Below are 27,030 nucleotides of genomic sequence, written 5' to 3'. Positions count from 1 at the left end.
AGTTAAATTGGCTCGTACAGTGAGTGAACATTATCTGCGCCCGCGCAGGACTGTTTCGTGCTCGCTTTGACGGTTTTGGGTCAAAGGTATTTATTTAGCAAACAGATACAACAAGATAGTGTACTTATTTTTCGCAATGCATTTGCCACCCACAAATAAACAACGCTGTGCAATTTATTTTTGCTAACCGTGGACTAAGGAAACTACTAATAAAAATGGAAGCAGTAGGTAACAGTACTTGCCAAATGCCAGATGCTTTTGAGTGACTATTGAAATCAGATATCAGTGTTAGAAATATAAAATAACACATTTGATGAAGAAGTACCATAAAGATCCGAACTAATAAACCATATTACCTATATCTAAATATACATATAATTAAACTGTAAGTACATAGGAGATATAAAGATATAAAAATAATTATGGGGAATATTTATGTGACTAATAGAAGCCAAAACATTTTTTAAATTTTTCGTCTGTCAGTATGTATGTGCGCGTATCACGTAAGATTAAAGGGTTATTGCGATTGGACCTGAACTTTATAATACATAAGTGAAAAATAATTATACAATATATAATGTAATACTGTATTGGTCTACTGCTGTTGTAGGTCGCAGCCAACAAATAATTATTTTCGTTAACACAGCCTGTCAACTGCCCGTTTGCCGCGGATTGAGGATTTTTCGATTTATTAAGCTGTAAACAAAATTTTATTGAAAACGCTCCGTTCATTTATCACAAAAGGTGTTGCGTTAACAGTTTATCGGTTAGCGCTACGTTAAGTGGACATGGTTTTAAAACAGGCAGACATAAAAATAATAAATTTGCTATTTAGATAAGAGACATTAAAGTGGTGTTCTAGTTAAGAATATTTCATTACAAACGTATTTTCAGATGTCTTATTCATGAAAAGGTAGTAAGTATGTACCAATGTATTTCCAGCAATTTAAAAATAAATTCTATTGAAAAAAGAAATCCCAGGGATAGTCTGGTATGAAATTTGCTTTTGAAGTTTTTCTTATTCAAACCGTGTCAAATTATAAATTTGTATCAATAATAAAATACAGTGTTCACAGTTCACAGCTCACAGGATATAAGATGAAACGAAAGCCTCTTAAAGTTTCGTTATTGATCGCTGTGGTATATAATATGGAGAAAACTGGACTGAAGCAGCTTATTTTATGGCTGTTACAAAAATGATGACGAATATTTTTGAATTATTGACATAATTGTGCTTTTCATGGGCTTTAAATTATTACGCCACGACGACTCACGCGTAAATACATATTTCGTAACTGTATATTCTGTACTAAAATATGATATATTTAATGGGTCAAGCATAATATTTTCCTTGTTAACTGGTATATAGTTATATGTGAAAATACAGTTACTTTTCATAAGTATATTTATTAAGTATTCGAACATGCGAAAGCGAAAAGAGTGAGTGTTGTAGATATGAAGTACATAAATATGTCGTACCTAATAAAATTGTTACATTCTGCGTATCGATTTCAATTCGCAAAAATTAATGCCAGTCTTTATCAAACTGATACATAACTTGACTCTGATTAAATTGGCGCCATCTTTGATAAGAAAGGTCCAAAATTAGTGTTGTCGACATTGTCGTCTGACCTCATAATTATTTGGAGATATTTTTGTTTCATGTAGCTCAATTACCTTACGCTACACTAAATTTGTGTACCTACTTAAAAATAAAACGAACAATTTTGAAGATTCGTCTGTAATTAAAAACTATTATCACATAGAACCATTTTTAATGATGAATGTAAGATATTACTTACTTCTCATGTTATAGTAGCCCCTAGTTAATATTTCACGACAGAAAGGGTGAAAGTAATCGCAAGTATTTTAATTACCCATGAATCATGTTACAAGTCAATCTTTAGTGTATAGTTTGCCAGTTTAGTACGTTGTTGTTCGTAGTTCCTGGAAAAAGGATTAGATTGAACTATACTAGTTTTAAAACCACTTTCTTAATTTAATCCTTGGCGGTCACTGTCAATAACACAACCAATGTGTTATTTACATTGGTCAAGTACCTACTGCTCGCTCAACTAATCAACCAACATGTCGAGTTGTGTCACTCTGATCCTGACTAATGAAAGTGATTATTTTTATTTCTATCGACACTCCATTTCTCAGCGCTACAAAATATGTTTTGGATATGCGCACGATTTGTATTAAAAAGATGAAATCCTCCATCTATCGACACAATGTTTTGATGAGGGTTGTAATGATTATATTATCTTTAAGGTTTTTAATTAGCCAATTAGCGAGAATCATTTCTTCATGTTTTTAAACAAAAAAAAAGGAAAAAATAATGTAAGTAGGTACTTATTTTAACACACACAACACTATTTATCTTATATTTGTGAATATATTGAGTTTTAATGTAACTTTCACGAGTAGTTTTGCTATTATACATTTTCAAAGCAATGCAAACCCACACGTAAACTTGTAAACTTGGTTATAATTCGATTGAATACATTCCTAGGAACCGCATTATCCGATCACGTCTGTCAGCCAAGAGATCGAGAAGTTGATCAATCAATTAATCGTATTAAAAATGTCCTAAGCAAATTATTTGTAATAGTCGCCTGAGCCAAGATTAAACGTCGTAATCATGGCGATGATAGACGTGAGGTTTTATATCAAGGCTTTACACATCGACCATAATTGTTTGATCGCAGTCTTATGAGACGTGCATTGCGTAGTTTTCCTTTTAATTGGTGCATTGCTCGCATTGAAACCAAGCAATGTAGTTAGGTTGAAAGACGATCTTGTTCGATATGTAGAGGAGGCAGTATATCAAACTGGATGGACTACCCATCATGATACTGAGCAATTTTTGTTCAATTTCCTTGGCTAAACTTTGATGATTGCTTTGGAAATTGATTGAGCAAATAATTTAAAATCTATTTACGTTTTTCTACTGTGTAATTGATGATAGGAAATTGATTCTTAATTAAACTGAAGATTGTCCATCCCATGGCAATATTATACTTAAGCGGGGAGTATTTTAAATCTATTTTTAAAGGGTTTTTATCTTTGTTGTTGCAAACTTTCTTTTGCAATTATTGTTTCAACTGTGACTTCCATCAATTCAAAAATAGATTTTACGCTTAGCGGTCCCATCTTCTTTAATAACATTATTAGAAAATAAATACCACTTTTATGAACGAATCCTAACATTCTGAATTTTAACCGTATCAAGGAGAAAATAGAGCAACAATGTCTGCTTTGTTCAACGCCTTATTTATTTAGATTGGCGCTATAATACCCTCATTTATTAGAGAGAATGCTTTCTCTGTTGTCTAGCCATCAAGGGATGTACTGGGTCGGATCGAGACTAGTCGAAAGTAGGCAGTATCCGTTTACAATGTAAACGCACCTTTATTTATAGACGATATAATCGTGGTTGTAATAATACATTTCACTTGCTAAGAAATCCTATAGTCCTATGTATTTTAGGGTTTAGGTACATCATATGGCAAATAAATAAGGTTTTTAATTTCATTTTAAATCCAGTTTTAGCTCTTTTTTGCTTTGGGAAGGTATCTATACAATACTGCTTTGACTTGTATACCTATTTTGATAGATTTTTCTGATTTGTCTGTTCTGTCAAACAAACCATGTATAACAACAGAAATGCCATGTCCTGAGTTTTTTTTTATCTGACCTGTCCGTCTATTTGTCCTGTAACGTATAGTGACCGAGGTTACAAGTACAGTGCAATTTATTGCCGTAGCGATGTAAATTATGTAACTACAGTGTAACCAACGAGGACGCGCTAGAGTAGGGTGACAGTATTTTTGGAATGGACCAAAGACATGTATAAATATTATATAAATTTGTTACTCACCAATTATGTATATGACATTAAAAAGTCGACAGTCGAGTTGAATGGAATTGACAGCGAAACTACTAATTGAGGCTGTTCGTTCTTTGTTTGTGTCTTCCGTTAGTTTATGTTTAAGTATATGTTTATAAGTAATTTTGATGTATATAGGTACGTTTACAGTGAAAAATATCAGTAAGTAGTTATGATACGGTTTATGATAATTTCAACCATAAAGATGTGAAAAATAATGTAGCAAAAAAACAAAATTTAAAACTCTGTATAGAGCTAAACCAAATGATATTTTGCTGAATGTCTTAATAATAACAGTTAAACTTCAGAGAAAAGAGAAAAGAATCAGTTCAAAGTCAAACTTTAGTGTGTTCCGGTTCTGGTTACCCTACACTTAAGGAACTCTACAAGCCCAGTACAAGTGTCCGAGTGTCCGACTTTATAAATGTCTTTATCACAGGACAAAGCATGATAAAGACGAAGATATTACGCCTTCTTTATGTAACGCACGAGCGATATCGAAACTTTTGGGAATTCGGCCGATTGCGCCCATTAAGATCATTTCAAAACTACGTGACAATAAGCAAGATTATTTATGGGAATTTTATTGAGGTTTTGGGGAAATACAGGCGATAACAATGCTGGTTCGCAAAGAAGGTCAAGTTATTGTGAGGACGTTATGTATTTAATTGCAATAGAGTCAAAGATAAAAGGTAGTTTATCGTCGTCTTTGACAAAATTGGATCTACACATTGCGACATTATAGTACGAATTGGCAAATCAGTTTGGTCCTGGCAGAAGGGATTTCTTTTTTCAATAGAAGGCAATACCAAAAGTGTAGGCTTGATGACGCTGACATTTACCTAAGCATATTTGTCTAGGACGTTTACGTCTGAGGAATTCAGGCTCGCATAAGAAAGACAACATTATTGATAATAATACTTACAAAATGGTTATCATGCAATTCGTCCGTCGAAATGCAAAGGGGACTGACAAAGAAGTATCTATTTCAAATGTAATGGAATCCTGAGGTAAGTATAAAGTTCATTTTGACTTATACTTTCAAACACATCTAACATTTACTACATTGTAGTTAAGTACATGTCACTAAAGCAAAGTTCAAACGGTCTAAGGGCGGGAACGAATGGTTGGATGTTAATAAACCGACTTCGCCGAGATGGGGTCATGTGATTATCACCGTTTGCCCAACATTGGGTTCCAACTTAATTGAATTTCCAAGAACCAATGTTACATTTTTTTTTTCAACAACGCTAAAAGTAAATGATCGTATAATAAAATTAAATTTAAAAAGGAAAATTAATTATCATCAGGTGAAAATGATATGACATTTCAATCCCAGACATCACTGTTGGTAACTACTGTTGCCTATATCGTCTCGCCATATTGTTTCTAGAATCTTTATCGATTTGTCGTAACAGTCAATTCGTCATCAAAAAATAGGTGGACATGAACCAAATCGTTGTATAATTTTTCTAGAACATAAAATGTATAACACTTAAATTGCTTTCTTACACTCGTAAAGTTTTAAATTCGTAGTATCATATCGTATTTACCATTCATGTTGAAAAAATAATATAGTTCTTCACGTGACTCTTATTATTTTAATACAGGAGGTCCCAGAATCTGCATACATCCATCATGGACAACATTACTTCTGTCTGATTTATCAGCTAATTAAGTGTTTACTTATACCACACGTCTGAATGATATATGGCGTGTATTATCACTAGCATTATCATCGACGCCTTTACAACCATTACTCTTATAATAATTACGCCGAAATAGCTCTGAAATACGACTGCGTTTTCGATCGTAAAGGTCAAATCTACATCGCACAGACAGGCGCAGGCGCATAATTCAATTGTAGTGTTAATGTTTAAATAAATCTCTAGGTATAGGTAGATACTTCCTAACCCTGTCATATAATTCAATTATCCAAGACTTTCGTGCACATAAAAATATTGTTGTAAAATGTTTTTAGCCCTTATTTCTTTGTACATGGGACGATCTTTACTCTACGAGTTTATGATTCTTAACTCATAGGTAATCTCACATTTCACTATAATTTACAGGAAAATCTAAGCGAGGTTTGTAAAACCTTCGATTTAAGATAGGTTAAAGCCGTGTAAGGACAATTTCATTCACGTGGGTAGGACATGATCGATTGCTTCAATTTTGGAGCACTGTGATGGTCTATTGTCTCCCTCATTTACATAACTACCTAATTGTGAAGTCAGAATATGAAGACCATTTTTCATTGTTTGGCAATCATTTCGGCACCATCAATCAAACATTTTTCATTCGAGCGAATGAGAAACTATTTAGAGATATTTAGTAACTTGATAGAATAGATATCGTTCAATAGGCAAGTGTGAACAGCCATTGTTAGTCCTTTAAACACAGTTGTTTTGACACGCGACGGCGCTTGCGCAACCCCGCGCACGGCGAAATAAATAAATACTTATTTACGCGGTTACCCAAGATCCTGATAAGTTATTTAATTAGAACACCTTTAATTGAATATTGGAAATAATAACGAGTTAAAGGTGTGGTTCTGTTTGTTTTTATTTGTAGCAGCAAAACATTTATTAGAATTACTTGAAGGCTTACTTTTTAATTTAACTAAAATACTGGCCAAACGACAATTATCCATCATCTCTTTTACCAATGAAACCGGTTATAGTTCTCTAAACTTTAAAGATAACAATATTTCTAAATAAATAAAAAAAAATGTATTCGTAATGCACATATGTAGGTACCTAAAACTTGTTGAATCTTGTATTGCATGCATTATTGATGATAGACTTGATGGTACATCCAGGAACGACTCCAGACGTGGTAACTCCTTAACGGTTTACTGCACGGATATGATATTTTTGTTATGCATTGAGTATAAGATCCCTGACATTGTCAAAAAATGAAATGTTTGTAGAAAAAAAACTTACTTTTCTTTCTTGTAATCACTAGGTTTACCGATTACATGGCAAAATCGCACCTTAAATAGTAATTGCGACGACAGTGTCGCAATAAATTCAACAAAGTATGATTTGCGTTAAGAGCTTTACTACAAAGAAATGCATAAAATTATTTGTCATTTGTTTTGAAATTTTATGACCCTAGAAAATGCGAGTTTTTATTGGTCAACTGTACTGAAAAAGATTTTAGTATAGCAATTTGAAGAAATTGACGACATCAGATGTATACCATGAAAAATGTTTTTTAGGGTTCCATATGCCTCTCGTGCGTCTGTCTGTCTCTCATAGCTAATTTGCTTCTCACTCATTGAAGTAGCTTAGTGGAAGAAATTATAGATCAGTATATGAAAAGTAAATCTATCTTAACTGTGTCTACCGTGGTTAGTTACTAAACTAAGTATATTACGATATTTACGATCCGTCATATAAATAAATATTTCTTGTCAATGCCTAGAGCATTCAAGGTGAACGCTATATTTGAACTTATTTTTAACATGAATTGAATTAAACGGACAGCAAGTGTCAATATAAAAAATGAATTTCCAGTTATCTGATATTTTTGTGAAATTCCGTACTTAAAAAGTAGTTTTTATGATTGGAATCAGATTCGATTTCTCATTATCGATCAGATAACATCCAAATTTGGGGTTAACGGTAGCAGTATTTGGCAGCATGGCGCCTATCTCGTCACGCACATGTCTCAAGATATATTTGGTAACAAGAAATACAAGTGGATTAATATCAAAAAAGGTCTGCGGGCTATGACAAGGATTGCATAAATTTAACGCTCTAGGAAGCTCGATTAATTACCAATTCGCCTCGGGACATCTTTTTTCAATACAACCTTCCGTAAAGGTAAAGAGAAACTCAATAAAATGTCTATGTAAACGAGTTTTCTTCGTGTGTTTTTGTACCATTAGTAACATTTATGGACAAATGGCTAATTTTATTATCATTAGCTATTTTAAGTTTTTCACTGTTAGGGCTTTGGACTGAATGATGTTTTTCTTTTATCTATGGCTAAATGGATGGGCGAAGAGGACGGGCTAGGACCATAAAAAAGACCTACGCGGGTCGGTTTGGTGGGTTTTAACGATTTCAAGCATAGCCGGTTGATCCCAGCTGTACTTGAAATCGCCTAGATGCGTCTTGAGATAACACATTTCTGATCACCCATCTCGCGACTATTGCGATAGTTAATTCGGAATATTTTATTACTTCGTACTAGGTATATGTCGTTGGGTTTCCTCTCCCACTCACAACTTCAAACATAATTTCTATTGTTATTTCGATATTTTAGAGAAAATGATCGATTAATGATTGGTCCTATATGTACAGCATGTGCTGCGCTAACAACTTCACTGAATCGATCATCATTGTAAAACATTGTTGCATTTTGCTCGCCTCGTGAACAATACAGAATGCCACAGTAATCTAGTCAGCAGTCAACTATGCGTTGTTACTTTGACAAATGGCCGTTGATACTAGGCCACAACTATTTAAATCAAATCATGGAAGTACCATTACCTTCCTAGGTTGAAGGACCTCCTATAAAGTTTATGTATTAAGTTGATTATGTGCTGTTATTGGAGCTGTAATTTAAAGATTTAAAATCAATTATATATATTATAGATATATTATAAATTTAGTATAAAACTGATTTTTATGATCGATACAAAGTAAGAATTGGTCTTAAATGGCCTGAGATAATAGCAGTAATTACTTTCATTGCAGTTATTTGAGTTGTTAGTAATATGGTGCTACAATAATAATATAAAGCTCCGACCTAGCATAAAATCTTAGAGCTGCTAAATGGGTTCTTTATTTATAAAATACTTGTTGTGTAAAATGTTCTGCAGTATAACCACATCATATTGTTTGCAGTACCTACACATTACTCTGTGGTTATATGAATGTGCATTTAGCTATTTTAAGAAGCCAAATTATATCAAAGAAGCTTAATATAAGAAAGAAAATGATTAGAAGCTTTTGTTTCTTAGACAAAAAAGAAAAAATATGGAAAAAGAATTGTATTGTACGCCAAAGACCGCCAAAGACCTAGACCTAGAGAGGTCTGAAATCTATTTCTTTTGTAAATGTTTATGTTTGGTGGGATTAAATTAAACTATATAGAATTTGTAACTGTATCATGTTATAACTTCACAGCAGCGAAGTAGGCGAAGCCAGGAAGCAACCGTAGGCGTCGTGAATCCAATTACATTAACGCGAACAAATTTATTAGCACGCCGTACCATGACATGTCGTCGACGTGCCCAATCTAGACCAGGCCTCGGACCCTAGGATATAAGTCTTCCATAGGAGACATTTAATTATAACACTTGTGCACAGCTTTAAGAATTTATAGTCAATCAAAATCAGACGATTTATAATAACATACTAACTTATATTACTAAGCAAAATATCAGTCATAGCATTTAGTAGAGATGTAGTATTTTATTGATTTTGACAGGAAAATGATTAATATCCATACTAGTGTTATTAATGTGAAAGTGTGTTGGTGATTTTGGTGTGGAGATAGTTAGAGAACTGGAGAGTGTCACAGGCATGTCATAGGCTATTTTTTGCCGCGGGTGGAGCCGCGGGCAACAGCTAGTACTTTATATAATAACAAATAGTACGTGAAGATCTAAGACCCAAGATCAAATACTTAGAGACTTTCAATGGTCGACAATGTGAGAAAGTAAACTTCATAATAGCTTTAATTTTTGTGAATTTTCAGTTTAATTGTTTTGTTTTTCAGTTAAATAAAACAAAAAAAGACATTCTTTAAATACCCAATATACATATTTCTATAAATTACACCTTCAATAAATATCATGTAAACCTACAAATATATTACCTTAAACGCAATCTTTTACAAGTGTACAACAATCGTGAATGTCATTTTTTCTGAAGATATTTAATTATAACACTTTCTTGCTGAGGTGATAAAGATTTTGAGTGACAGAACCCAAATTGGAAAAGTGACAGAATCACGGAAGGGATAAACTTCATTTTGAAGCAAATGTACTTATTTATTACGCACAGTAAATACATTGCCGCATGTCAGCAAAATAATTTGATTATTTTTATTAAACTTTTTTATTTTTTTGTGATCTTTGATGAATATGTTATATTGATATAAGTAATTAAAAAAGCGGTCCAGTTTGAGCACCTATATGTATTTTCAATAATTAATATTTAACTGAGTATGTATTTAAAAACAAAAAACACTTAAATATCTATTATCATAAAAAATATCTAAATAAATGAAGTCATCTATACAATTAATAACGTAACATATTCTGACATAGGTAAGAAATAAAAAAAAATATTTACAATATTATTTATATTTATACTTAATCAATACTACTTATAACATATACAAGCAACTCTAATAAGATTCAAATAAAAGCTGCAGATAATGATGATAGCAATGATAATGACGCCATAACATGTTAATTAAGGTCTAATGATCACATTCACGTGCAACACGTGTTTGATGCCTCGGAGCGTACAAATTATCTTAATTTTCCATTAGTTTAATCAATCAAAGCTATTATACTTATAGATAAAGAGATGAAAAGTATCAAAGGCTGCGCACGCGTTTCTCGATGCAAAGATCCAAATTATTCGAACTTTGAATTCGAATAATCAGTCGCGCGGGATCCGTGGCGGCGTATGGTCGTGTTCACGACACAAGCACCGCAACCCACACGCTCAATCGAAAGTATTTACGATAGATAAAACTTTTTTAACTATCTTTTTGCTGTGAATCGTGAATAGTGAACTTTTGTGGTAAAAAAGACATCATGTCAAGTTAAAATTTTTGAGTTCTTCTTAAATATTAATATTTTCCAAATGAAGATGACAGTAAACCGCATAAGGGTGGTGGTGCTCGGGAGCCCGCGGAGTGGAAAATCTGGTTAGTATCTTACAAAAATTAATTAATTTACTGCTTTATTTACCTAAGGTTAAAAGTTATTTATTTTGAAGAATCTTAATGACGACGGTTTCTCTTGTCATATTTTTTTAATGCGATTAATATCGTTACGTTGTTTTCTAAATGGTAATAAAACCCATCTAATATTTAGAATATGTTTACTAAGTACCGGCTCACAGACCAGATCCATGCCTCTATCATGGTGATCTTCGTGATAAAATTGAAGGATTTTTAACTTAAAAATCCTTAAGGCCTATGAATATTTTATAAGTGTGTATAAATGTTATGTGACTCATTTTATTTGGCTATTTTTTAACGTTCATCAAATTAAAAAAAATACAATCGCAATTTAATGAAAATAACATTAATGAATGCAATATTAAATTAGATTTTTTTCAAACTCTGATGTGACGTGATGTCTAATATTATAAACAAGGAATCTGACTCCGACTAAATGACAGGTGGTTAGAATCTTTTATTTTTCACTTTTTATCTTTCTCCAAGACATGTGTATAAGGTGTAACACGATACACAGGAAATAATAATTTCATATTATCGCTCGGTCCACTAAAAAGGAAGCTGATTTATCTCGCATTATAAATGTAAATATTCGAAAATGTGTGGGCGTTTGTTATGACTCTTCTCCGTAAATACAAGGTTAGGCTGCACTATATTATATGCCGCGTTTAATTTACGTATCAGTAAAATTTATTTTGAAGTTAAGAAAAGTAAATAATATTCCCAAATAAATAAAATGAGCATGAGTTTATGAATTATGAATAACTAGCTTCTGCCCGTGGCTTCGCCTGAGTTTATTTCGTGCGTCTGCTCATAACTTATTATTGTCTATTTACAATAATAAGTTATGAACTCGAGGTATTCCTCGAGTTCTAAGCAACGTATCGCGTTTAAACCTATACCAGATTTTAAGTTAGACCATCCAATATATAACTGTGAACCATATCCAATACCATTCAGTAGTTTTCACGTGATGCGCGAACAAACACATAAAAAAGACGTAAAAAAAATGTTTTGGCCTCTATTAGTCTCATATAGACCTCCATAATTATTGTTTTATGTACAATCTGTCAATTTGATTAGTTCTTTAAGAGTTTCAAACGGGGTGCAAGAAATAATCTTATCCTCGTAAGGATTTGACAAATAAATATGGTAGATAAAGATAGAAAACAATTGGATATTGATAGCTTTCTTATTGATAACATATAGGATAAACATTTATCGAAGGACTAGCTCAAGGGTTCACTAAACTTTTAATAACAATAATATTGGTAATTTTGCTAGGCCAACGTACATTAAATCAATAAACTTATATATTTTTTTTAAATAAAATAAAATGTGGCTCCTATGTATCTTTAAATTGTTTATTATTTTATCTAGATAATCTTTATTGTCCTACTACAAGACAAAAGTTTCCTCCAACACCTTACAATTCTATCCAAAGTAACGACTTTCTTTTTAATTTTCTCTGATCATCACTCTGTCGCGTCCGCTGTCTTCATTTTTTCGATAACCTCCCTTAGGTTGCCTCTTAGTTAAACAGGTCTTGGTGCATTCGTTAGACCCATCCTATCCTGTGTCAGCATCAGCAATACCAGTCATTGAATATAGTATTGTGTCGATTATTTTAAAGGTTGAATTTGCAATAAGTCTTACATTGAATCGGCGATAATCCTTTGCTTCTCGCTCTTTGCTGTAGCAAATAATTCGTCACTATAAAAGTATAAATGCCTAATTAGTTCATTCCGCACTGTGAATAGAAAACAATTTTGCTATGTAATCCCTTATTAGTGACACCTGTGCAAATTTATGATAAGAACTTTAGGGTCAAAGAAATGTAATCCATCATTTGGCAACAGGCGTTCCTGGTAACCGGTTGTGATGTGTGACGTCATGTCGAATTCGCTGCAGGTCAAGGTTACAAGACGCGAGGGGAATTAAGAATACAGTGTTTTAGACACACGAGCCCGCTGGCTTCACGTCATTTGTCTTGCAGTAAAGCTAGCTTGTTTATTAAAAGATTGAATAATAACTAGAGCCAACGTTCGATTTAGGCTCAAAGGCTCGCACCAACTTAAATATATCAGAAGGGCATGTTTATTTACCTAATATTTGTCTGAATCTGATTTTTATATTTCCATATTACACAAACGTAGATACTTGCATTTGACAGAAGTATAGCAGAGTAGATGTTACCAATAAATCCAATATAATTTGTAGGAAATTAATTGATTTGCAATTTGATTATAGATGAACATGAATTATAGAAGAATTTGGTAATGATGACCTAAAAAAAAAGATACACTATGAAATGGGACGAATGAACTAGAAATAGTGAAGGACTGCATGAAGAAAAGTGCATGCATCCCTAAGAGCGTTCTTAATGAATGGAAGTGCTTTATCAACAAATTGCCCTCAAGATCCTTGTATTCTGTATAAATAGTGATATTTACATAACCTATGCGGCAAAAGTTGGCATTACCACTGGAATGGAGACAACGGTTACGTTTGCCATTACCTTCACATTCGGCGAATCCGGAATCGCGGCTGGCGTTTCAGGCACGTTAATGGCTGTACGATTTGCAACATAAAGTACGTGGAGCATCGACCTCGGCGTTAATGCTTGCCCGATGTTAGGCAGAAGCCACACGCTGAGAACAGAGAAAAGAATATTCTTTTTAAATTCCTTACGTATTGATTAAATTTGAAGAATAATTGAAAACTACACTAGCATTCACTCCCACAATAATGTTTATTGATGATGTAATTATAAAGTGTCCTTCTAAATCGTAAATAATAGTGAAGTTATAAGGACTTTTATTTTAACCAAAACAGTTGGCAATACAAACGATAGAAATATAGGTCCAAAGATCGAATCTCAGAAAAATCCTTAAAACTTGTGGAAATAGCATTCTGACAGTTATAGAAAAATGATCCGTAAAATCGTGAATTCTATGTGGTTTCGAAGACTATCGGAAAAATCGGGAATGTGCCACCAGCCTAACAGTTACACAACGTAGTATATTGGCGCCAGTGTACGGCGGGAAATCGCGTCGCTGACCCAGCGGCCGAGTCGCGACTGGTTGTAATTGCACCGCCCTGGTTGTCGCGTCTGACCAGGTTGACGGCTGACGCTGACGTGATGCCAGACGATTCCTCTGATTGTTTCTACGAAAGACTTGTATCGACTATAACGGCAGCACTGTATTATGGGCTATCATCGCAGTCTTTCGATATACATTACTTGGTTTTAATGTGAGCTTTATGTCAATACAAGGAAAAACTTAACAGTGTAGAGGAGCCGTAATATATATGGCTGTCATTAACACCGATGGAAATACTTGTTAGATACTCATCCCAGTCTTTGGTTCTGAAACGCTATTAATTCGTAATTTTGACATAAAAGATAACATGTTATAACACTTGTATAACACTTTTCACTGGAGAAATGCTTGTAGAGGTCTATTCTCAGATAATAGTTTTGGTTGTAATTATAAAGCCCTTATGGTCTCCATCTCACCAGGTTTAATGGCTGATGCTGACGTGTCTGTAACAGATATGGGAAGTGTCATTAACACCAATTTAAAAACTTGTTAGATTCTTGTCTCCTACCTTTACTTGTTCCGAAAGCCCGTTAATTCATAGTTTTGATATAACATGTTATAACACTTGTGTAACACTTTTCACTGAAGGAATGCTTGTATTGGTCTATTCTCAGTTTTATTTAGTCGTCATCTAGAGGTATATATCTTTCAACTCTGGATTCCTAGTTTTTTACAATTCTTTAGTAGTGTTTTTTTTTATCATAATTTTTTTCTTATTCAAAATTTAAGTATATTAGTGAAGAAGAAGCAGTGGCGCAACTAACTTCAGAGCAGCTGACTACTTCTTCAAAGACTTTAATTAACAAAATTAAATGTGGATCTTTTAAATATATTATAACTAAGTGGTTAATTAAAAGTTATATTTGTATGTAAATTTTGCAGCTGATAATTTAATCTGAAAGAAATTATTTGCATCATGATAAAATCAGCAGTTCATTATAGTGACATTGTGTATATGAATTCACTAATAGACAATGAGGAACAGAAAGAACAACCTGAGAGTTATGCATATTGTGGAAATAAAAATGTTTATTCTGTAAATTCAATGAATGAATTCCTAATCGAATGTTTACTAGTTCCCTCTAGGCTGAGACGACTTCAAATTGTTTTTAAATCAGGTCCTGTCTGGACCTGGTGGGAGTGGCTTCGTCACGGATCCACGTCCGACTAACATCGTTTAGCCAGTAAACTGACTGACTCAAAACAATGACAATGTAGAAGTTAATATTCACTTCGATTATTATAATCTTTAACTTTTAATATGTATTCTTCTTTATGAAATGTCTTCCACCCGAATGAATACACAAAAAGTTCAGTTTAAAAATGGTTGAAGTTAAATTTCAAACTTTCAATTTAAGTTTGAAGTTTAACTGAACTTTTGTAACCACCCACGTACGTTTATTAGTTTCAATAACCAGGGTAGAACGTCCTGGCGTCAAAGAACGAGGAGGGCCAAGCCAAGGAGGAACAGGCTAGGAAGATGGAGAATATGAAGTTTTAGTTTCCATGATAATGCATTATTCCATTGATCTTAGGTGCACTATCGTCTTGGATAGCTATAGTTAATCGTAACATAAGGTAAAACGTTGTGAAGAAGAAGCGGATCAATAATTTGGTGTAAAGTCAACAAACATGACTTTGCAATGAATTTAGTTGATGTGACTGTACGTAGTTTAAATATTATTAGCGGTTGGTTTATTACATACTTTACTCAAATTAAATATGGTCAATTATCTTAAAAGTGGTATTAGCAGCTGTCAGTTTTCTCTTTTAAATTATTAATTGCTTTTGAAGCGTCTACTCTATGCTCTCTTTGGTTTGTGCCTATGCCATAATTTATCTGCCTATTTGCGTCTATCCAGTCTTAGCTTTTCTGAGCTAGATTATTCACGCCCGGTTTAAATTCTAGATCTTTTTGTATTATTCTAACAGACTAGTTGGTCTTCGGTGTAATTATTCTACCCTCATTATGATCTAATTAGTTTTAAAATAATAATTAGCAGAACTTAATACCTTGGATTCATTGAATCTGAGTAAACAAATGATGTGAGTCGCATATTGAGTCATGGATTTTGAAATGAAGTATAAGCGCCCAATAGTTATATTTAAAACAAAAACATCGTAATTGACTGATATTTCGAAATTTAAATAAACTTCTGGATATCCAATCTCGGCCAAAACAACCATGCAAGCCTTCGTCAGATAATGGGTCCCGTTGCACTCATTAAAACAGTTATGGCCCATGGAAGCAGTTCAGGGCGAATTCAGGTCACGCAGATCACAAAACATGATACCACCCTCTGGTTATTCGTCGAAGTTTAAACGGACCAGTTAAAATATTAATTATCTCGACTCGATAAAGCATTTCAATTAAAATTGGACAGTCGTAATTTTTCGTAAACGGATTATATTCGTCTTACAGGACGTTGAACTTTCGCAATTTCAAAAGACTTGGTTTTGGTCCCAGTGGCGGCGAGTTTGACGGTGTTTTTTGTCCCGAAATTGCAGAGTTAATGCTATAGTGATGTTAACAACTGAGGAGTATGCGGTTTCAGACACAGGACAAGTTTTTTGTCCCGTAGTAGGTGGGATCGTGGGATATTAAAGTGCGAAAATAAAAAAATATGAAGTCAGCTTTCACAAAATTGTTGGCTCCTCTATGGCTTGTTGTTTAAATATGGTCATGTACTTGTGTGTTTTTAATTTAGGGGAGGTATTCGCTTTCTTACAATAAACTTACTTCAGTAGGTAAAGGTTACATATTATAATATTTAGCAACTTAAATAAAATTGAAACAAATAACTAATTTAAAAACGTTTTGTATTTCAAATCTAGATTTGATAAATTATAATGTAATTTTATACGGGTAAATCATACAGATTGAGTTAGCTTTTTAACACCACGTTAAATTTTGGACTCGTTGAGATAAACTATAAAAATTGTAATTTAAAATACATACTAATAAATGCTTTTTAATCTTAAAAGAGGCGCAGAATTTGACATAAATATGTTACATGTGTTACATAAAGGAATTATAGCCGGCAATATCGGCCTCCCAGGCTATGCCAGGAACGACCATTATCACAGCACTATAAAGCGGATGTAACACAACTAATGAACGGTGAAATAAGTCATCATAAAAGTTTAAACGCAACGTGTTACCTCAATCGGTGCAACATTTATTAAACACAAAATACCACACTCTTATTTTCCTTTCAACTTTTACGAGTACTTTCTCTGCTTTACAAATGATAAAATTTCACACGCATCATACAAATAAGAGATAAATTAAGCTTTTTTATTTACGATATCAATCTTGTGTGAGTAACGATGTTGGAAAAGTTAAGGTTTTATAATCGCCGATGCATATAAGACAAATTACGTTGATCAAACGACTCGACGTCACGTGGGTTGATAGATGTTCCTTTATCGGGAACAATGGATGCGATCGAGGAATCCATGGTAATTAATAGATTACACATCTCATCTATCAAGTATTGACCGATACTTTGATAAAGTTCTCCAAGATTTTTACCTCCTACGAGTCTCATATTATTATTGTAAATTTGTTGATTTCAAATTTTAAATCGAAATACAGATCGCAATAAAAATTTAAAAGTCTGCTATTTATTTTAATTCACAAAATTTGTACGCTTAAAAATTACTTTCTTTGCAGATAAAAATATCGAGCGTATAGTATTTAACTACGCAACTATATTCCTGTTACATAACAATTTATTTATAAGCAATCGATATTCTATAGCGGCCCATAGACCAGTACACAGATGGAATGCATTCCAAGTCCATTGTCATTCGACACTGCATTAGTTGCATAAAACTATTACTATTGTGCTTATGCAAGAACGCATTGACCGAAATAGAGCGGTCAGATAACTCCTCCTTTGGGAAGGTGGGTTGTTGCTGCAACTTTTTGTGTAGTTCCGAGTATGGTACCTTTAGAGGACTTGAAAAATTAACAATGACACCAGTGTTAGCTGTGACAGAAGAAAAAGAAGTAGTTATATGCAAAACAATACAATAATAATTCAATAATATAGAAGGATAAAGGCAAAGGACTCAGACACCAAAACGGACATATCCCTAGATTATATAGTTGGGTTGGATAGTTACCATTACTCGGTAGATAATATTAACCTCCTTCGATACTTTATCGGAAAAATAAACTATATACATTACAAAATTAAAGAGTATCAAACGAAAGATCTAAACAACTATCTAAAACTTAAATTACAGGACTCAATAAACGAGCTGTCAATTGAAGGGTCAGCAACCCAACTTTCTATTTTTGATTAGTCTTTTCACTGTGCCTTCTGGAATCCCATCTTGGCTTGTAACACAAATAGTTACCAACAGTGACGTAGCAAGTTGCTTCAATAGATCTTGCAGGCTACCGTGGTGTGGAGAATCCTGGACCGTACAAGTCTATTGAAATCGTGATTGACTTGCTCTTGGACTAATAAAAAAAAATTAAAAGACGCGGCGACTGTCAAAGTAAAAATATATTACTCTGTGTGCGCCAACAGGGGTCGTTCAATTTGTTATTAGTGGCTTAGGTTTCTTTTTGTAATATACAATTTTACTTGTCTTATCCAAATGTTCCAAATTACATTTAATATTATTCTTGAAGCGCCATTCAGGTAGGCAAAATTTAATTTAAAATGTTAATGTTCTATCAAACAAAATAAATATACCTAACTTGTGATAGAAGGCAGTGTAAAATAATATTTCATCAATATATTTCATTTATATTAAACTTACAGTGTGATTGATTTATCAGAATGTGGTGAAACGCATTCTGAAAGTTTAATGTAAATAACATATAATTGAGGACATATTATTCTACATTGCTTCTATCACTTCGGTGTATTTTCTTTGATATAAACTTTTGAAATTACATTTTGCCTACCTAAATGACGCTTCTAGAATAATCTCGAATAAAATTACATTCGGTTTCAATGTTGTTTCATACTGCGTACCGTCTTTATTTTTTTACATAGTCCGTGTTACGTGCCTCTACGCTTTGATCAGTAATGATCGAGGATCGCGTATTGAAATCAATGGAATTTACGAAGGAAAATAGATTACGACTCTCTCATTCTATACTTTCAATAGCGAGCGTTAGTCATTATGTAGTCTGCATCTGAAATGCATGTAGACTTCTATTATTGTTTTGGTCATTATTTATAATAATTCTGTTCGAGTTGGAATAGTACGAGTTTATTGCATTGATTTCAATTTACTTGCTCTAAAATATCCTGTATGAGATAAATGTGGAGTATTCATTATAAAGCTTCGCATTTTCTTCTAATTTTTTTTAAATAAACTATATTCAAAATCGTTTAATACTTTTTGATGTACCTAATTTAACGTATTCTAGTATTAATTTGTGTGTATGTTTGTTGCAGCGGTAGTCGTGAGATACCTGACCAAGCGGTACATCGGGGAGTACAGTTCCACTGGAGGTAAGAATTAGTTTTTCAACTCTTAAACAAAAGTAGGAATAGTGTTTTTCGAAATAGCATTTTATATCTTAGCCTTTGTTATCACATTGGCACTACATACAATTGCCACAGTCAGATATTAATCAACGTACATTGCTTTATTTTATTGTGGTCTTTATGTCAACGCAAAGAAACCCAGTGTACAATGTACGTGGGTTTGATACGATTAGTCGACTTCTTCGGCGAAAGTTTTCATTATGCTTTCAATAAAAAAATGCTTTGTGGTATTAAATAAATATTACGTGTTATCGAAAGTGCAATAATACTTTTAGCAAATTAATTGAAACTTTATCTGTAGACTCGCAATAATATTTAGTGCTTCATTGCTCCGTTCTCATAAAACAGCCGTTATCATAAACATCATATTAAATCTACATTCAAGAAACGTCTTTATTTAACAGAAAATAAATGACGTCGATTACAATGACGTAAAACATGAAATTAATTAAAATAAAGACCGTTTCAATATTCAAGTGTGATTTTTATTAAGCGAAAATTCATGTTTCCTTCCGACTTGCGTCTACGTCAACTCGATTAAAATATCGAGGAAATCGGACTACTAGTAAATAACACATTTAACGAGCATGACGCTGGTATTGAGAAATGTTCATATGTAAATGGATTTTTTAAAACATGCTTGGTCACGCTATGGAAAGGGGTTTTGCGCAAGTTGACCCAGGAATTCTTTGGCAAAGTTATAATGATAAGAAATCAACTGAATGTATATTTTGTAGCATATTTTTGATAAACGAGAAAATATTCATAATTTTCTTTTCAAATAATGCATACTCAAATTATAGTATTCATGCCATAGTATCAATAATATTGATTAAATAAATCTACTAAGCACTTACCTACTTGGAAATCTCTGAACTATTATCTTCAAGTGTACGTCTAATCGAAAATAATTACGCAGTGACAGGTATAAATATATCGATGACATCAAATATTGTCTAGAAATAGAAGCTAATATTGATTTAGGTGTCAAACAAATCATAATTAAATTACAAATCTATAAGACTTTGGTTTGTCACAATAATATAGTCTTCATGCATTGAGAATAATCAAATTCTAAGTTCTTTGACGAAGATGGAAAAAATTGTGCAAATAAAACAGTGAATATAATTAATCCAAATCTATTATTTCTGTGACGTAGGTACCTAAGTAAATTAACACCTAAGTTGTATAGGAAAATTCAGCTAATATCCTAACAATTTAATTTTTTCTTCTAATGATTATCTGATATTCGTCTTCCATATCCTTTTTTCTACTAAATATAGTATATAAGTAATAAATGTAAAAGGTTTGGATATCTTCTCCCTAAACACGTATTTTATTTGGGTTCATGGTCGTGGTAAAAGCTAAAGCAGGAGAGCTAGATATAAGAACTTCTCAAACCGTTTTTATTAACATTTTAAACTAAATTTCTAAATATTTTCTAGCCTACGAATACATTTCATTGATCACACAAATTGTTTCAGATTTCCTTTATCAGCACCGAGTGGCTTTCGATGGCGCCGTCTCCGAAGTGGAAATTCTGGACACCTCTAATTGCGCGGTGAGACTCAAAGACTTGATAAATTGTTCAAATATGGCGGTTACTCATTAGAGACAAAGGCGGTATAAGGCGAGGTTAGATACTAGCGACTTAGGAATTGTATGAACTTGTAGTCTAGTAAGGCTACTATGACCAAAGACTTTGCATTGACCAAGGCTGATAGGAATCCTGTGCTTCTTACGATTGTTTTACGAGGCGATTCCATATATATATGAAGACAACGGATTTTTGATGAGCTACATTTTGTTGCCATTGCAATGCCAATTATAATAGTCAAGATTGGTTGAAAAACACCCAGTATTGCCAGCCAACAGGAGGCAGCGCTCTCATTTAATTTATTCGCTTTATTGACAGACTGTTGGTTAAATAAAAACTCAAGGTTCATTTTACAGAGCATATTTTAAACTTCAATAATATATTTAAGATTTTTTGTGGGTGTTTATGACTTGTTTATATTCTTTACTTTATGAGTACCTTTTGGTTTCATATCTTGGCAATAAATTGCACTGATGAAATCCTGTTCGATGAACTCGATCGATACGAAAACTTTTTATCACTTCAAGGGGTACAATGGAGCCAAGAATCGCGAGACACCAAAATACAACAAAAATAAATCGATATAATCGAAATCAATGGCAAAATGAAGATATAAACGGAGCTGAACTTAATTTAGTAGTAAACAATGGAGATGTAATCTGTGGTCGGCTTGCCCGCGGCCGGTAGGCTGATGCTCCGTACAATTTAATTAGATGAAGTTTATGGCGCTTGTACCTCTTATCTGATGAGATCGCTACAGCCTCTAGCCTATGCCGTCGCTAAGGCCTGGTTGTCCACTGTTCTTTAGTAGAAGCGTATTCGTAATCAATACTTTTTCTACGTTTGACGCTTAATATTAAAAATTAACTACGTTTTAGGACTTTGATTACATGAAATATCGGAATAAAATTTACAATTTACTTATTAATTTCATTCTTGATTTATCCATGTAAAACTTTTTTGTAAAATAAAAGGTACAAAGTAAGAAGGTACTTCCCATCCCATAAAAAGGGACCGCTTAGAAACCTTTGATTGCATAGTCTCAATTTCATAATTATAGAGTAAATAATTGTAAAAAATCATTATTAATAATCATTTTAGTACAATACAATACAAATACAAATGTCAATTAAACCTACTTTACGATGCAACAATAATGGTTTGGTTGCATTACCAAACTAAATTGCAATGGGGTGTAAATATGGCAAAGCAAGCAAGGCGTCTTCGTGGAAAGCAAGCTTTAGTCCAGTCAAGCATTATGTAAAACAATAACGTGTTTTATCCTAAACAGCAATGTTTAATAAGATGCATAACGGAACCGAAAGAATAAGCTGAACCCGATGTTTCCGATTGCGTAACATCATAAATTTGATTCGATGCAATAACCGGCCCTGTGGGATGCTGCGCTTTACTTGTTTCTTTTATTGTGCTAATAAAATTAGTGAATATGGACGTTTTTTATGAGCTCAATCTACGTAGCGCATGGCAATTAAGTAATCGACGTGAATGTTTATTTCATAGAGCCGGCTGAACTTTCGTGTCGAATACGAGAGGTCAATAAAATTAAATATCAGTCAAGTTGGAATTTTTGATTGCACATGTTGAAACACGTAATATAGTATGTAAATGTGGCGCTAAATATGTTTATTTGTATAAATAATAGACTTCATTATTTGTGACGTGCAGGTAAAATAAAAATAAACAACATTTATTTCATAAAATACACAATAAGAGATATGGGGGCAACTGGTAATCTGGTACTTACATAAATCCATATTCGGTTTTATATTATCAAATTTTCCTGATTTATTATGTATTTGTGACTGAATTGTATTTTATAAAATAACTAAGTACTTATTTTATACCTTTGTATGTCTTTGAAAACACGTAGTTAATTGGGCTATAAATTCCAGAAAAACGACTGCACTGCACATTGATAAACACACAAGCTTATCTCAACTTTTCCATGCAGATTCGCGGTTGCTTGGCGGAGCACGTGCGATGGGGCGATGCGTTTGCAGTAGTGTACTCCGTGTGTGAACGACGCTCGTTCTTGGCTGCAGCTGAACTATTATCCTTGTTGGAACGTACCCGGCTCCCAGGCTGTGCGTCTGTCACCCTCTTGGGGAACAAAAGAGACCTCGAACACGCCAGGTACTAGATACAATTTATAAAGTGTTGTTAGCCTTCATACGCTACGGTGACCACATTATCATCAGATGGGCCTTTCCTTTTGTCTATTATTATTAGGATGCTAACTAATGCTAACCGTCAAAAAAAGATTTCGGATAAGCCTTCGAGAAACGCACCATAAGCCAACTTTCATGTCGCAATACAATACTTTGCATCCATCTTAATGATTTTTTTTAGATCTGCTACTAAAATTCAGAATAGTGATGACTTTTTTATAATTTTTCATGTAAATTAAGGTACAACTTCTTTTATGGTACTTCTTTTCACGTTGTTCGTACCAGATAAAATCGAGACATTCAAATAATATAAATCACTCTTCCCAGGGAGGTCCACGCAGAAGAGGGTCAGGAGCTATCGCTTCGATTTGGGTGTCAGTTCTATGAGGTGTCGGCGGCGGAGTCGTGCGCCGGTGCAGCGTTGGCTTTCCACGCGCTGCTGCGGGAGGCGCGTGCGTTGGCGCTGCTACTGCCTGCGCCCAGGCGGAAACTTGCTGCCTATTCTGTTTCTAAGGTACCTTGATTGTTATATATTGTGTTTTTTTCCATTATATCTTCATAGATTTAATTTTATCCTCTCACAAATAATACTCTTTCTCATCTGAGTGTTTCATTAGTTCCTTGCCCAGGCAGGTAGTAGTCGTAGCGTAGGGTCCGCTTTCTACTGCTTCTTCTTCAAATTCAAAATTCAAATTCAAATTCATTTATTTTGTGGACATAAATAACACAGGTTGTTAATGGTGTTGTGAAAATGTACAATATGTCCCGCCATTGGGCATACAAAATTAATTAAAATAACATAGATAATTATACTAATAAATCCAAGAATGTACATGCATTGACAAATTCTATTAAGTCATTATATTAGTTACAATTAATTTAATGACTTAATAGAATTCAATAAGTTTTAACATAACAAATACGAATGTTATATTCAAAATATTATACCTACCATTTAGTTCTATTCGTTTGATTAGTTATTTCTTACGTATTAATTTACATTTATATTACTATTCAAAATTCTGCACTTCCGACAAATGCCAAATTATTCGAATAGTTTAGATTTATGGTGAGAAAATAAAGAACACATAAAGAATTCTTTGATAATTAATTTAAAAAAAATATATAAATGAATACTCAATTTTCCAGAATATTTGAAGTCTAAATACTATTTTTGTTATTGTTTGCAGGTAATCGGCACAATATTCGGGAAAAACAGTAAAAGTGTGCGGAAGAAACGCCCGTCTCTAAGCATTTGAATTAATATTTATTTAATATTATAGATATTTAATATTATATATTTTTACAAGCAAAAGTGAAAAAATATGTTAATTTTGTTTTAAAACTAGCAAGTCGATGTTCATTAAAAAATAAGATATGTAGGTACCTAACTGATGATTGACATTAAAAAACAAAGAATTGGGACCATAAAAATATACCACCAGCCACATTATGAAATAAATTACGATAATGTACCTATTTAGACTTACTTTATTTTAAGTGGTGCTAAAATTATCACATCAAAAAGACCATACATTGCGTAGATTAAGTTTCCCCTTTTGTCAAAAAAAAGAACTGAATATCTACTAGAAACAAAATCGGAAATAACTTTAAAATAAAAGCACCTATCTCTCAAGTGACAAAATGTATCATATAATTAAGTTAATACCAACAACATTGTGTTAAGTGATTTACGATTGCAGCCATATAATTAAAGTAATTACTTAAGAGTGTAAATAATCTCAGTATTTCCTGTACATAGTAATTAATAATGTTGTATAATTTACACCTCGCATTAGAGTTACAGCAATAAGACAAGTTGTAAATACTAATTTAAATAATATGAAAGGTCCATCCATACCTTGAATTGGTAATCCTTATTATGTAAGAGAATCTTAAATAAACGTTCATAAAATATATTTTGTTGATTTTATTTCACGAAATCTATCGAGTGCCGCTAAGTCATTGGCCGACAACATCGATTCATTTGAAAGTCGCCTTTGCAATGAAAGTTCGTGAAAACATGCGACAAGTACCTTTTACGGCGTAACCATAAAATCCCACCTGCTTAAGTATTCTACACTATACATGGGTGAGGAAACTGACAGAGTCATCTATGCTCAATTACATACTGTTATAATATTATCGTAATGACATCATTTGTGAAATTATGGCACTATTCATCTTTTTAGACGGCAGTAACAAGGTGCGATGTTAGTTTACTCGGCACACCGTCGCAGGATCACCATAAGCGGTCACATCGTAAACTGTAACTCAATTGTCTTGATATATTCCTGAAGTGGAAAGGTTGAATCCGGTATACTTTCTTAGATCATAGACGTGATAGTGTCAAATGGTTCGCGGCACGCTGCACCTCGTATACACGTCGTATAAAAGCCCTAATGAGTTGGTTTTCACTGGCCGGGTGTCACGGTCTGGTCTAGTCTGAGCCCAGGTGTCGGAGTAATATTGATCGGAGTAGCCAGAGGAGAGAGTTCCGCCTGCTCTTGCATGTCTGCGGACTACCGACGCCGATGGGCTGATAACGTCCGCTCGATGCCGAGATAGGAAACGAATGCGACGTTAAAAGTTTTCCACACGTGAAAGCAACCCGACAAGTGCAAATTCAAGGTCCTAGTGAAATTGGCAATGACGAGTCGTGCTCACGGTCGACAGAGCGGAGACAATCGGACAGATGTAACCGATAACTATGTCGAGCAAGTTCAAGAGCACGCTCATAAATACATTCTTGACAATACTCGGTAGACAGTTTTGAAACTAACGATTGTGCGAGGCAATAAGTAATTGGTACGCTGCGGTTACGCAATAGGCAATAAATGTTCCCTTGACTGTTCTGCGCTTATATTAAACCAGTACAGGTGTACGGGCCGATACGGAGATAGGGCCAATAAATCGGATCCCTTGATCACATTACTGGCGCCAACGCTCGGCGGGGTGCGGGGAGCGGGCCAGCTGATTGCTATCAGCCATCCAGATAGATGACTCGTACCGAACCGAAGGGATAGTATCTAGGATGCCGGGCATCAGCCCCTCCGGGCGCGGCCAGCCATGTTTAATAACCATGTCAAAAATCCGGTTCAGTTATATTTAGCCACGCTAGATTAAACGTCTCGCCTCTTACTAAAGATGTGCAATTAGTTACGTTGTTTTCAGCAATGTATCTTTCAATGCGATCTTCTTATAATCGATTGTAGTGAATAAGAATCCGGGTTGAACCCATTCAAGTTTTAGATTGGATCGATAAGTGAAGCTGACGAAATATAAAATTGGCTATAAATAAATAATAGTTTTCATTTCCTGATCGTAGTAAGCCGGATGTATTTGAGTATCTTTGACGAAATTTATATGTTTAACATATTAGTTAGGATATAATTCCATTTCTTTTCTAAATTGTTGACTACATATCGTGTTCTAAAAACGAGTTAATAAGCCATAAAAAATTGCTTAATAGTTCTGATCTAGTCATTTTGCGAATTGTTAAGATATCAGTTTATTTATAAATTAAGTAACTGACAATGAAACCTTGCATGAAAGTTTATGTATAATTTGATGTTGAAGTTCCGATCGTTAATTATGAATGAAGGCATAATGGTACTCGACTAGAGAGCTTCAATGCAACGCTGCGTTAAGTATAGCTTCTAATGAGACCTTCAAACAAAAAGACATGTAAAAGTCTTTTTACTACTCATAAATTCACACAGATGTTTTACGAGAGTTCATAGAAAGTCCACTACACAATGGCTGTGTCACTAATTCAATGAAAAAGGTCAAG

The 27,030-nt window shown here is 33.6% G+C and overlaps 1 protein-coding gene across 1 annotated transcript; it reads left to right on the top strand.

Moving 5' to 3' along the window:
* Window positions 1-10,514: 10,514 nt before the first annotated feature.
* Window positions 10,515-25,156, top strand: LOC128671341 (ras-related and estrogen-regulated growth inhibitor-like protein). Its single transcript, XM_053747744.2, has 6 exons — window positions 10,515-10,792; window positions 19,359-19,415; window positions 20,936-21,012; window positions 23,021-23,202; window positions 23,565-23,751; window positions 24,428-25,156. The coding sequence occupies exons 1-6, from the start codon at window positions 10,729-10,731 to the stop codon at window positions 24,494-24,496; spliced, it is 636 nt and encodes a 211-aa protein (XP_053603719.1). The 5' UTR covers window positions 10,515-10,728; the 3' UTR covers window positions 24,497-25,156.
* Window positions 25,157-27,030: the final 1,874 nt, after the last annotated feature.

The sequence above is a fragment of the Plodia interpunctella genome, chromosome 7 (assembly GCF_027563975.2).
Source record: "Plodia interpunctella isolate USDA-ARS_2022_Savannah chromosome 7, ilPloInte3.2, whole genome shotgun sequence".
Lineage (NCBI taxonomy): Eukaryota > Metazoa > Arthropoda > Insecta > Lepidoptera > Pyralidae > Plodia > Plodia interpunctella.
The sequence above is the reverse complement of the archived record's forward strand: the minus strand, read 5'-3'. Positions and strand labels throughout refer to the sequence as shown.